Source organism: Hyla sarda, chromosome 2, assembly GCF_029499605.1.
Source record: "Hyla sarda isolate aHylSar1 chromosome 2, aHylSar1.hap1, whole genome shotgun sequence".
Taxonomy (NCBI): Eukaryota; Metazoa; Chordata; class Amphibia; order Anura; family Hylidae; genus Hyla; species Hyla sarda.
Window position 1 is genome coordinate 90,028,154 of NC_079190.1, and position 13,568 is coordinate 90,041,721.

General features: G+C 45.2%; 1 protein-coding gene across 4 annotated transcripts in view; it reads left to right on the forward strand.

Annotated features, from left to right (window-relative positions):
• The window catches only part of SHMT2 (serine hydroxymethyltransferase 2), a 72,502-nt gene that overhangs the window by 9,391 nt on the left and 49,543 nt on the right, over positions 1–13,568 (forward strand). For all 4 annotated transcript variants that reach the window (XM_056562525.1, XM_056562528.1, XM_056562527.1 and 1 more), the window contains exons 2-3: positions 3,162–3,335; positions 8,484–8,563. In XM_056562525.1, coding sequence (XP_056418500.1) covers positions 3,162–3,335; positions 8,484–8,563 — 254 coding nt within the window. The remainder of the gene's footprint in view (positions 1–3,161; positions 3,336–8,483; positions 8,564–13,568) is intronic.

Below are 13,568 nucleotides of genomic sequence, written 5' to 3' on the forward strand. Positions count from 1 at the left end.
AAAAATTTCCACAAAACTTTTGCGACATTTTTAGGGTGCATTCACACATAACCAATCCTCTGCAGAGGAAATGCAGCAGAAGTTCTCCTGCACGCTGAATTTCCGCAAGCAGTTATGTTGTCACCTATTGGCTTCAGCATATTCCACTAGCAGATTTTGCGGCGTGGACATTTTCTTTGCAGAATTCCGTAGCGGAAAATCCACAAGTAGAATTTCAGGTTTGGGCAACCCGCAGTGGATTCGGTATGCGTGAACGTAACCTGAAAAGGCTGCAGTTGATAAATCGCCAACCCCTGAAAAAAAGCGAACTGAGCCACTCTACATATATGTTTTCTGGGAAGACTGGATGATTTGTGCAGAAATTTTGTGATGTTTCCTCCATCCCACAAAAAAATCACAACTTTTAACAAAAAAAAAAAGATGGAGACATCTATGATAAATTTCCCCCTGAATGTTTTTGTCAACTGAGTTGGTTTATTAAAAAGAAAAACACACATCTGAGTCTTTATCCCAGGGTTCATTGGCACATTCTTTGTTCATTCGCATGCTGCAAGCGGACATTTAGCCAGCAGAATTCGCTAGCTAAGTGTCCATAGTGCGGACAAGCTCCTAAGAGGGAACTCCGGTACATGCGTTCTTATCCCTTATCCACAAGATAGGGGGTAAGTATGTGTTTGTGGGGGCTCCGACTGCTGAGACCCCCCACAATCTCCATCCCGGCTCTTCTCATGCATGTAGCGACTCCCCTGGCGATCGCGTGCCCAGCGCTCCGGCTCTCTTCGCATGGAGAGGGTGTCGGCATGCGGCCTCTATTTATTTCTATAGGAGAGCCGTAGATACACGAGTACAGTGCTCGGTAGGGCTGCACGATATATCGCAAAAGCAATCGAATCGCGATTTTTGCTTTTTACGATATAGCGATACGGCCCCCCCGGGAAAACATGCCATTATCTGTTCGGGCAGGCTCCCGTGGCGGGGGCCGGCCAGAGCAGGTAAAGACTAATTTAAGTACCAAAACTCGGTGTTTGCCAACCAGGGGGCCTCCAGTTGTTGCAAAGCTACAACTCTTAGCATGCTCGTACCGGCAAAGGCTGTCCGGGCATGCTGGGAGTAGTAGTTTCACAACAGCTGGAGGCACCCTGCTAGAAAAACACTGAGCTAAGGGCGCAGGGAGCAAAATAAAAAGCCTTCTGCTCACCTAGTCCCAGTCCCTGCAGATTCATCTCCGTGCGCTCCGGAGTGTCCTCTCTTCTTGGTACAGTAGGACCTTTCCCTTTTCAGCCAATCACTGGCCGCAGTGGTGTCACTTGTCAAGCCAGTGATTGGCTGATGGGGAAAGGTCTTGTACTGCAGCAATACCCTAGGTTTCCTGGGTCCCATGGAAGATTTGAAATCCGCCCGGGAAACCCAGTGTATTACTGCAGTACAAGAATACAAGAATGTGACAGGAGGGGGGGGGGGGGGTGGAGAATGTGACAAGGGGAGATGTGAAATAGGCGGTGGGCATAAAATGGGTGGATAGATGTTAAATGGAGGCGATTGGACATGAAATGGCGGGATTTCACAATTTTTTTTTATTATATCGCAATCACAATATTTAGGCCCAAAATCGCAATCGCACATTTTCCCCATATCGTACAGCCCTAGTGCTCGGGTATGCCGAGAAGTGCCATGCAGGAGATCAGGGGTGGAGGGGGGTTCAAGCAGTCAGATATGAGGTAAATTTGTCCTTCACTGCTGTACACTGCTTTTAACTCGCACACACAAAAATATAGGGATCAAAATGATGTCCTTTTTATTTTTTTATTCTTTTCTTTCTTTCTTTTTTATATAAACTCTATTGCCAAATGGTGTAGACTAGATTAGACTAGACCCGAACTTGACTCCAGACTGAACAGCCCTGGTTTATAGTCTGGTCAACTCCACTTATGTGAACTTTATCTGTGGTTTGTAATGATATCCAGGAGTCCAGTCCGTGGCCAGATTTATGATAAGGTTATACCCTGAGCTTTATGTAACACTGAATTGTAGTACGCTTTTCTCTAGAGCAGTGTTTCCAAAGCAGGGTGCCTCCAGCTGTTGCAAAACTACAACTCCCAGCATGCCCGGACAGCCAACGGCTGTCCGGGCATGCTGGGAGTTGTAGTTTTGCAACAGCTGGAGGCACCCTGCTTTGGAAACACTGCTCTAGTGTGTGTTTGTGTCTTTCCTGTTTTATCTATACTTTTGTTATGTAACAGCCGCTTCTGTTTTGGTTCCCTTTCTTATCTCAGGTTATGTATTAGGAGATAACTTTTTAAAGTTTTGTTGATCTTTTTTCTCCTATCACTGCTTCTGAGCAGCTGTTATGTAAAGGTTCTGCCGCGAATGCCGTTTCAATATTTCTGTTCTCCATTGGTGTCATTTCTAGAAGGAATTCATTGCAGTGAGTTCTATATAGATATTATTCAGCTGATGCAATTTAGGAATGGCGATTTCATCATCTCTACAGATCCGAGGCTGGGGAGGAAGCTGAGGTGGTGCTGAGCGAGCACATGCGTGGCGTGTTACACTAAGCCTTTTGTATGTCTGGTCTGGGTCACAAGCTTCTAGATGACGGGCTGCCACCAATAAAGTGTCCGATTCTTATATGTGGGTTTGATCTGCAGGGTTAGTTGTCATTTAGCTTTGAAAATAACATTTTCAGAGAAAATAATAGCTTCAAATCCAGGGATAACAATGCACCTTAATAGCTTTTCCCCATAGCAGCCTGACCTGATCGACAAAGCGCCGAAAATGTTAGAAATGTCAGTACCAACTATTTATAATCTATACCCATATAGATATAATCAAATCAATGACTTATAGAATGGCACTATATAGAAAAGTTGGGTTCTTAGCCTCGCGAACCCTGAAGAAACAACAAAAAAGCATAAAAAAACAACAAAAAGAATATTCTATTTGAGGTATTTTTGTTCAATTCACTGCATCAAAAAAACAACAAAAAGAATATTCTATTTGAGGTAATTTTTTTTGTTTCTTACGGGTTGTTTCTTATCTGTTGTAAGTCTGTCGACAGATATTCTGGTTTGTTTCCCATTTTTATAACGTTTCTATGAAATATGCAGCAACCGTTTAGCTACTATGTGACTGACTGTTGGCTATTGACTTGTCTATACTAGCCTTTAAGAAGATGCAGCCATATTCGAAACCAACATACAAAACCAGCATCTCAAGCTGGGAACCAGTTCTGGAACGGGCAAGAAAGCTTGGCTGAGAATGATCCTCAAATGTGGGACCTTGTACAGAAGGAGAAGGACAGGCAATGTCGTGGACTAGAGATGATTGCCTCCGAGGTAAGTGCTCCCCATGTACTCCACCCACATTCATGTTTTTTTTGTTTGTTTGTTTTTTTTAAGATAAATTCAATTTTTTGGCCTTTCCTACAAGCAGAGAGGGATCATAGATAAAGCTAGGGCTAAAATAATTTAAAGTGTTCTGATCATTAGAAAAAAATGTTGCCATGTCACTAAGCCCCATTTATTTTAATAAAAACAAGCAATCTCCAGGTAGCAGAGCGGGATCAATGGAAGCGCTGAGACCAGATAAGAAGTTAAAAGGATTTTTTTCCCATAATGCAACGCGTTTCACGGTCACCTGACTTCTTAGGCAGATGCAGATGCCTGAGGAAGCGGGTGACTGTGAAACGCGTTGCATTATGGGAAAAAAATCCTTTTAACTTCTTATCTGGTCTCAGCACTTCCATTGATCCCGCTCTGCTACCTGGAGACTGCTTGTTTTTATCGTGAATTTATTTCAGCGGGACGAAGCTGCAGAGACCCTTTGATGATTTGCCCTGTTCCATTGTTGTACTTTGTTGGAGTACAACTTCATGTGGTAAGCGCAATTCACACTTAGCGTTACCAACTCACCTTTGGTGTTACACTACGGAGCGCATCCGTTTGTGCTTTTTTATTCCATTTATTTTAATGGAAGTTCCTGACATGGATTTTCTGCTTCAAGTATGAGCATGTCCATCCATACAGCAGAAAATACATTCTTATTTGGATCTTCCATTGACATCAATGGATCTTTGAATCCAGGAGTATTCTAGGCAGGTTTTAAGTCATGGAAATTTGTGTGGAATCTGCTTGAAATGAGCCCTGGTAGAGGAATTTCATGGAGAAGAGAATTTCCGCTTTTCCTCATAATTTCCTCCATGTGAACATACCCTTATAGTTTAATGCTGTCCAAAAGGCTCTCTGTGGGGGCAGATATTATTACTTCAGGGGCTAGCTGCTTGGCGTACAATATGAGTATTCTAAGGGAAGACTATATGCTATAGGGGTCTGAATTTATTAATCTATTCATGGGTCTGGGGACATGAATTTAGTTAGGGGTTAAGGGAGAACTCCGGAGAAAATTAACTTATCCCCTATCCACGTCTCTGGGACGGGACCCCAGCTCTCTCACTGAGGAGCAGTTGGAGGTTTGGGCTGGGAAGTGGCAGATGAGGTTCAATACTGATAAATGTAAAGTAATGCACATGGGGAGGAAAAATCTGGGCTTGGAGAACACTTGGGATGACTGATGTGGAAAAGGACTTGGGGGTCTTAGTTAACCGTAAATTTAGCTGTAGTGGCCAGTGTCGGGCAGCTGCTGCCAAGGCAAATAAAATCATGGGGTGCATCTATAGTGGCATAGATGCTCACGACAAGGAAATATTTCTACCGCTGTACAAATCACTAGTGAGACCACACATAGAATTCTGTGTACAGTACTGGGCACCAGTGTACAAGAAAGATATAGTGGAGCTGGAGAGGTATCAAAGACGGGCAAAAAAGAAGGCTTAGGGGAGACCTAATAACAATGTATAAATATATCAGGGGGCAGTACAGAGATCTCTCCCATGATCTATTTATTCCCAGGACTATATCTATAACAAGGGGGCATCCTCTACGTCTAGAGGAAAGAAGGTTTCTACACCAGCACAGACGGGGGTTCTTTACTGTAAGAGCAGTGAGACTGTGTGGAATTCTCTGCCTGAGGAGGTGGTCATGGGGAACTCTGTGAAAGAGTTCAAAAAGGGTCTGGATGCATTTTTGGAGAATAATAACATCGCTGGTTATGTATACTAGATTTATAGGGACAGAAGGTTGATCAAGGGATTTATTCTGATGCCATATTTGGAGTCGGGAAGGAATTTTTACCTCTAGTATGAGGGTTTTTTGCCTTCCCCTGGATCAACTCAGTAGGGACTCATTAGGGTTATAGGTTGCACTTGATGGACTCTGGTCTTTTTTCAACCTTATGAACTATGTTAGTATGTTAGCATGTGATGTCTACCTGTAGACGACACGTGCTCCATTAATTTCCATAGAAATTAATGTAGTGCGTGCCGGATGCAGCATGCGCTCCTCACTGAGCGCTGGGTCCCATCCTGGTGATCACATGTGATCCCATGGATAGGGGAAAAGTTCATTTTCGCTGGAGATCTCCTTTAAGTGAGGGGCCAAAGATGTCTCCTTTTTAAACTCGATAGTCATCAGGAGAAGTCCTCATGGTGGCCTGGGACAATGAAGATAAGGAAAAGTTAATGACTTTAATGTCACCTGTAAGTCACTGGATGATAGAGGAGCTCTCACCCTTCCCTAAACTTTCTGTTGATAGAGACATAATAAGCTAAGAATTCTGGAGCATCTTTAGTCTGGGTTGTGTTCTTCTACTTGGAACTGTAAGGCCTGGTCTACACTTTTTGTAGGCCAATGCTCTGGTCAATAGGATTCATCCCTACACGGACTATAAGGCCAGGTCAAATGGCGGAATTTGTGCAGAATGTCTGCGCGGGAAACTTGCGGACATTCCACACATTTGCCTAATCTGGCAGGCGCTAGGACCGCTCATAAATGTGCCGTCTCATAGACGACAATTCATTTCTATTCTTTTTGTGGACGCCTAAATCTGGTTGTCCGTGGCAGAAACATCTGGCGGGGAAATTCCGCTGTGTGCAAAGTGCTGGAGAATTCCATTGAATTCAGCCGGATTTTCAGAGCAGAATATTCTGTGTGAATGTTCTGCACAAATTCCGCTATGTGAACATTCCCTAACTGTCTACGATGATTGAACCTTGTCAATCTATAAGGAGAAGGGGATCTTGACACAGAGTTGACAAATTATTCATGGATTTTCAGAAAGAATAATGGGAGAAGTACGAGTTCTGAGGAAAGATCAGCATAATAAATAAGACAATCTAAAGAACAATAGCCACATCTTTTTTTTTTTTTCCTTTTTAAATCCATTCTACGCCAAGAGTGGATTCAAAAAAGCGTAGAGGTAGCCGAAGTAGCATCTGTTTTTTTATTTTATTTATATTTATATATATATATATATATATATATATATATATATATATATACATACATACTCTAATTCATTATGATCCTTACCTGGTTTTGGCTTGTACAAGGTAGAAGCCCTCTAAGTTTAGTGATGTTCAAGGCATTGCCCATGTTGGTCTTCTGGTATGGCCTTCATGATGATATGTTTATTTTAGTGAATGAGCAAATGACTGACATCCAATATTCTGAGAATAATAAGAAGGTTACATTATATGGTAGAGTAACTGTTCCATATTATCTTTTATTTTGCTATGCAGTGTTAGCTTTTTTGACTGGTGTACTGATGTTCTTATGTTGTTTATAAAGCCCTATTCTTTAATCTGATGGGCCATTACCAATCAATAAGAAAGCCACAGTGAACAGCATTGCAGCACGTTTAATGAGCTGCACCGCAAATGCTGGGGAAGGCAATACCCTAATATATAGCCTACCTCCGATCACCACTAGGGGAGCCTATGGAATTTCTACATACAGATTCATATAGGTCCCATTATACTTGATAAGACAGGATGCACCTCTGGTACTGACTGTGAAATTCCATAATTTAACGCGGGGGGCCTCTGTGCAGTGAGGGCAGGCGGGGGGGGGGGGGGGCTCTGTGCAGTGAGGGCAGGCGGGGGGGGCCTCTGTGCAGTGAGGGCAGGCGGGGGGGGCCTCTGTGCAGTGAGGGCAGGCGGGGGGGGGGGGGCCTCTGTGCAGTGAGGGAAGGCGGGGGGGGCCTCTGTGCAGTGAGGGCAGGCGGGGGGGCCTCTGTGCAGTGAGGGCAGGCGGGGGGGGGGGGCCTCTGTGCAGTGAGGGCAGGCGGGGGGGGGGGGGCCTCTGTGCAGTGAGGGCAGGCGGGGGGGGGGGGCCTCTGTGCAGTGAGGGCAGGCGGGGGGGGGGGGCCTCTGTGCAGTGAGGGCAGGCGGGGGGGGGGGGGCCTCTGTGCAGTGAGGGCAGGCGGGGGGGGGGGCCTCTGTGCAGTGAGGGCAGGCGGGGGGGGTCCTCTGTGCAGTGAGGGCAGGCGGGGGGGCCTCTGTGCAGTGAGGGCAGGCGGGGGGGGGGGCCTCTGTGCAGTGAGGGCAGGCGGGGGGGGGGCCTCTGTGCAGTGAGGGCAGGCGGGGGGGGGGGCTCTGTGCAGTGAGGGCAGGCGGGGGGGGGCTCTGTGCAGTGAGGGCAGGCGGGGGGGGGCCTCTGTGCAGTGAGGGCAGGCGGGGGGGGGGGGGCCTCTGTGCAGTGAGGGCAGGCGGGGGGGGCCTCTGTGCAGTGAGGGCAGGCGGGGGGGGCCTCTGTGCAGTGAGGGCAGGCGGGGGGGGGCCTCTGTGCAGTGAGGGCAGGCGGGGGGGGGGGCTCTGTGCAGTGAGGGCAGGCGGGGGGGGGGCTCTGTGCAGTGAGGGCAGGCGGGGGGGGGGGCCTCTGTGCAGTGAGGGCAGGCGGGGGGGGGGCCTCTGTGCAGTGAGGGCAGGCGGGGGGGGGGGGCCTCTGTGCAGGGAGCGCCTACTAATAAAATAGAAAAGTTGCCCGCTCACTTCAGATGGTAGTAGTCATTGCTGTAGGAGAGATAATGTAGTTAAATCAATTACAAGATCTCCACTGGAAAAAAATGTTTTTAAATCAACTGGTGCCAGAAAGTTAAACAGATTTGTAAATTACTTCTATTGAAAAATCGTAATCCTTCCAGTACTGCTGTTATGATCCAAAGGAAGTTCTTTTCTTTGAGTACGGAGCAGGATAGGTTTTCTATGGGGATTTGCTCCTACTAAAATGGACAGAGGTTTCAGGAGAGAGCACTGTGGTCAGGCAGAAAGGAAATTCAAAAAGAAAACTTCCTGTGGCTCATACAGCAGTTAAGTACTGAAAGGATTAAGATTTTTTTAATAGAAGTAACTTACAAATCTTTTTAACTTTCTGACACCAGTGGATTTAAAAAATAAAATAAAAAAATGTTAAAGCTGTAAACGAGATCTACATTTACTGTGTCCATGAATACTATCTTCTGTAGGACAAGCATACTCATATCAGGTTGGTCTCACATGTCTCAGTTTGAGAACCTCCAGGAACAGTTATATGTATACTGAATGCATGAATCATTTTTTTAACTTGGCTGTGCTTTTACGTCTCTTACAGAATTTCTGCAGTCGAGCAGCTTTGGAAGCACTTGGTTCCTGCCTCAACAACAAATACTCTGAGGGCTATCCTGGGAAGAGGTGAGATTCCGCAACCAAAATATAGTTTTTCTTTGTTCTATTGCTGGTTGTATCCAACTGTATGACAAAATATTTTATCTAAAAGGGTTATTCAGTGTTTTGCTAAAATTCATATCCTCCTGAGAGTGGGAAAAAATAGAAAAAAAAAAGCTATAATTGCCTAGCCCCGTTTCACTGCTGGGTTCTCGCAGCCCCCATTCGGCTCTGTCAAGCCCCCAGATCTTCTTACTGCTTCCAAGACAAATGCTTGGGACAGGACTGGCCAACTCTGGCACAGCAATGTCCCATCTTTTAGTTCACATATGGTTATGCATGCAGAGTACAAGTATACCCCCACTTGTGCTGTGAGAGGTTTTCAGCCTGTACATCTTGATGTAAATAGAAATGTTTCAATATTGCGACAGCACAAAGAAGAACTTAAATGGACACTGTAAGATATAAAAACTTGGGATCCCCGATATCGATTTTTTTTTTTGGGCCGATACTGATAATCTGTCACCTTTCAGGCCAATAGCCGATAACTTATAACGATATTCCGGTGTAAGTTATCGGCTATTTCAAACCAACACCCACCCCGCCGGCGGGGCAGAAGCCGTTGCAGATCAAAGATTTAAATCAATGAACTGCAGCGTCTTTTACGGTGCCAGAGACCGCCGCCGCCACCAGCTTCTCTCCCCCTGCCTGTCCTGAGTCTAACCACCACTGTTGCCCCATCGCCTCCCTCCTCCCCCCTCATCCTCTGCCCACATACTGCCACTGCCCCATCGCCTCCCCCCATTCTCTGCCCTCATACTGCCGCTGCTCCGTCGCCTCCCCCCCATTCTCTGCCCACATACCGCCGCTGCCCCATCCTCTGCCCACATACCGCCGCTGCCCCATCACCTCCCCCCATCCCCGGTGTTACCTGTTCCCGGGGGTCCGCGATCCTTCTGGCTCCGTCCACGTCCTGCGCTGTCACTGTGCTGACTGACGTGGCGTTGGGGACGTCAATCGTCATTACGCAGCGCAGCGCACAGCAATTGTGCAGGAGCCAGAAGGATCGCGGACCCCCCGGGAACAGGTAATTATAACACCGGGGATGGGGGGAGACGATGGGGCGGCGGCGGCGGTATGTGGGCAGAGGATGGAGGGAGGCAATGGGGCAACGACGGCGATGGTCGTCTCAGGCCCGGGGGGCGGGGCATTATCGGCATATCTGCAAGGTAATTGCTGATACCGATAATGTCCAAAATCGCGATTATCGGCCGATAATATCTGCCAAACCGATAATCGGTCGATCCCTAATAAAAACTTTTTAGATGTTGTACATCTTGGCAAAACAATAGTTTTTCTAATATACTTCTTTTAAAAAATTCACATTTTATTAAAGAAAACTGCCTTTGAAAAACCCACCACTAGGGGTCCCCATACCTCCTGGGACACTGAGTCCCACAGCAGCATCAGCTTGTCCAAGGGTCATGGACAAGAGATGGCTGATTGACAAAGCAGCAGGAGGAACACAGCCTGTAGCAACATTACTGTAACAGCTTTACCAAACTTGTGCCTCACGCTGTTGCAAAACTACAACACAAAGCCTGCCTGGACAGTCAAAGGATGTCTGGGCTTAGTAACATAGTTCATAAGGTTGAAGAAAGACCACAGTCCATAAAGTTCAATCTATATCCCTAATGAGTCCTTGCTGAGTTGATCCAGAGGAAGGCAAAAACCTCATACTAGAGATAAAAATTCCTTCCTGACTCCAAATATCGCATTCAGAATAAATCCCTGGATCAACATTTTATCCCTATAAATATAGTATTCATAACCTGTAATGTTATTTCTCTCCAAAAATGCATCCAGGCTCCTTTTGAACTCTCTTACCGAGGTCACCATGACCACCTCCTCTGGCAGAGAGTTCCACAGCTGGTGTAGAAACCTTCTTTCCTCTAGACGTAGAGGATGCCCCCTTGTTATAGATACAGTTATGGGTATAAATAGATCATGGGAGAGATCTCTGTACTGTCCCCTGATATATTTATACATAGTTATTAGGTCGCCCCTAAGCCGCCTTGTTTCTAAACTTAATAACCCTAATTCTGATAATCTTTCTGGGTACTGTAGTCATCCCATTCCCCTATTACTCTGGTTGCCCGTCTTTGAACCCTCTCCAGCTCCACTATATCTTTCTTGTACACTGGTGCCCAGTACTGTACACAGTATCCTGTGTGTGGTCTGACTAGTAATTTGTACAGCGGTAGAATTATTATTTCCTTGTTGTGGGCATCTATGCCCCTATTGATGCACCCCATGATTTTATTTGCCTTGGCAGCAGCTGCCCAACACTGGTCACTACAGCTAAATTTACTGTTAACTAAGACTCCTAAATTCTTTTCCACATCAGTCGTCCCAAGTGTTCTCCCATTTAATACATAATCCCAGCCCAGATTTTTCCTCCCCATGTGCATTACCTTACATTTATCAGTGTTGAACCTCATCTGCCACTTCCCAGCCCAAGCCTCCAACCTATCCAGATCCATTTGTAACAGTGCACTGTCCTCTTTAGTGTTTGCCTTTTTACAGAGTTTAGTATCATCTGCAAAGATTGCTACTTTACTATTCAAACCCTCTACAAGGTCATTAATAAATATATTAAATAGAATAGGACCCAAGACGGACCCCTGTGGTACCCCACTAGTAACAGTCACCCAATCAGAATAAGTACCATTAATTACCACCCTCTGTTTCCTATCACTGAGCCAGTTACTTACCTACTTACACACATTCTCCCCCAGCCCAATCCTTCTCATTTTATGCACCAACCTTTTATGTGGCACTGTATCAAATGCTTTGGAAAAATTCAGATATAAGACATCCAGAGATTTCCCCCTGGTCCAGACTGGAGCTCACTTCCTCATAAGGTTAGTTTGACAGGACCGATCCCTCATAAACCCATGCTGAAATGGGGGTCATACATTTATTTTTATCAAGATACTCCAAAATAGCATCAGAAAACACTCAAACAACTAACATAGAACAGAGGTTAAACGAATAAGCTTATAATTCCTGTGGTCCCTTTTTTTTTTCTTTTTTAATATTGGCACCACATTTGCCATGTGCCGGTCCGGGTGAACAATCCCTGTCATTATGCAGCCTGGTGCAACCTGTCCCTACAGTAGAGCTGGTATCCAACAGAGAAGTCGGTCCAGTTCTCCATGAACCCAAACCCCTCCTTCCTACACCAACTTCTGAGCCACTTGTTTATGTCCCTAATCTCCCGCTGCCTCTCTGGTGTGGCTCGTGGTACAGGTAATATTTCAGAAAATATTACCTTGGAGGTCCTTGCCTTAAGCTTGCGGCCCAAGTCCCTGAGATCATTTTTAAGGACACTCCACCTACCTCTTACTTTGTCATTGGTGCCAATATGTACCATGACTGCTGGGTCCTCTCCAGCCCCACCCAGCAACCTGTCAACTCGATCCACAATGTGCCAAACTTGAGCACCATGAAGACAACACACTGTTCGGCGATTCCAGTCTTTGTGACAGATCACAATGTCTATCCCCCTAATAAGAGTCCCCGCACTACCAGTACCTGTCTGGCCTTTCCTGCACTCCTCCTTACTGGAGCAGACACTCCCCTGGTGGTCAGAGGCAGTATCTTGCTGCATGCAGTACTGCTAGCTCTGAAATGACATCCCCTTCATCTGCCAACAGGGCAAACTTGTTGGGGTGTGCCAGTTCACGACTAGCCTCCCTGACACTTTTCCCTCTACCCCGTTTTCTAACTGTAAACCGGCTGACTGACTGTCCTGCACCTCCATCCCTCTACCCTCCCCCACATCTAGCCTAGAGAGTACTTGCTCAGTGAGCAGGAGACTCCTCTCCAAGTTGTCAATGCGTCTTTGTTGCCAGCGGCTCTTCTAGATCCAGGATCTGGGCTTCCAAATGAACAACTCGCACAGCAATATGCACCCTTGAACTACTGTTCAGATTGCATACATTATGCAAGATGTACACCGGGCGACATTTTTCAACATGGAGTACATCTTAGTTTTGGGGATTGCACAGATAACAGTCAAAAGGAGAAGTAAATATTTTAATGAAACTCCTTCAATTTAAAGTCCCTTAATTTTAAGTCCCCCCCACTTTTATACTCACACCCACTTGAATCACACACAATTGCAAGCGCATACAATCACTTAGTGTATTTGTAAAAAAAAAAAGTTATCCAAACTATTCCACAACTACACAAGTCCCAGCATTACAGGACTGCCAAGGGATGACGCACATCAGGGGTGTGGAAATTTAATAAAAAACTGCTTGTCCACGGGACTAAAATGGAGCAAAAACTACTTGTCCCTCATGACTATCCACTTGCCGGGCCAATTTTTGCTTTTACACTCTTGTTTATTCCTCCTCGCCCTATAATAGCCATAACTACCTACTATAATGATACCTTTAAATTTTTCAATAACCTATTCTCCGAACCAAAAAAAATTAAAATAAATATATACGGTGAAGCGAAATTTAAATAGTAAAAGATAATTTAGCAAATTTGGTGTTTTTTTTTTCTATGCCATTTACCTTGTGTTTGAGCTAACATGTTGTTTTGACACTTTAGGCCGGCCCGATTACAGCATTACCATGTTTTACTAATTAAAAAAAATTTGAGAACTTCTTAGAATTTTTTAATTGCCATTTTTTTGACCCCTGTAGCTTTTTTTTTTCCACATACCAGGCTGTAATGGAGGGCAAATTTTTTGCACCATAATCTGTGTTTTGTATTGGTACCATTTTGGTATTGATCTGACTTTTTAATCGCTTTTTAACTTTTTTTTGTTTTCAGGGATATTATAAAAATTGCAATTTTGTGGTTTGGTATGGTCATTTACCGTATGGGATACATAATGTTATATTTTAATAGTTCGTAAAATTACGCACGCAGCGATACTAAATGTTTATTTTTATTATGTTTACATTTTTTATATAGGAAAACGGAGTGATTTGAACTTTTAACATGGAAGGGG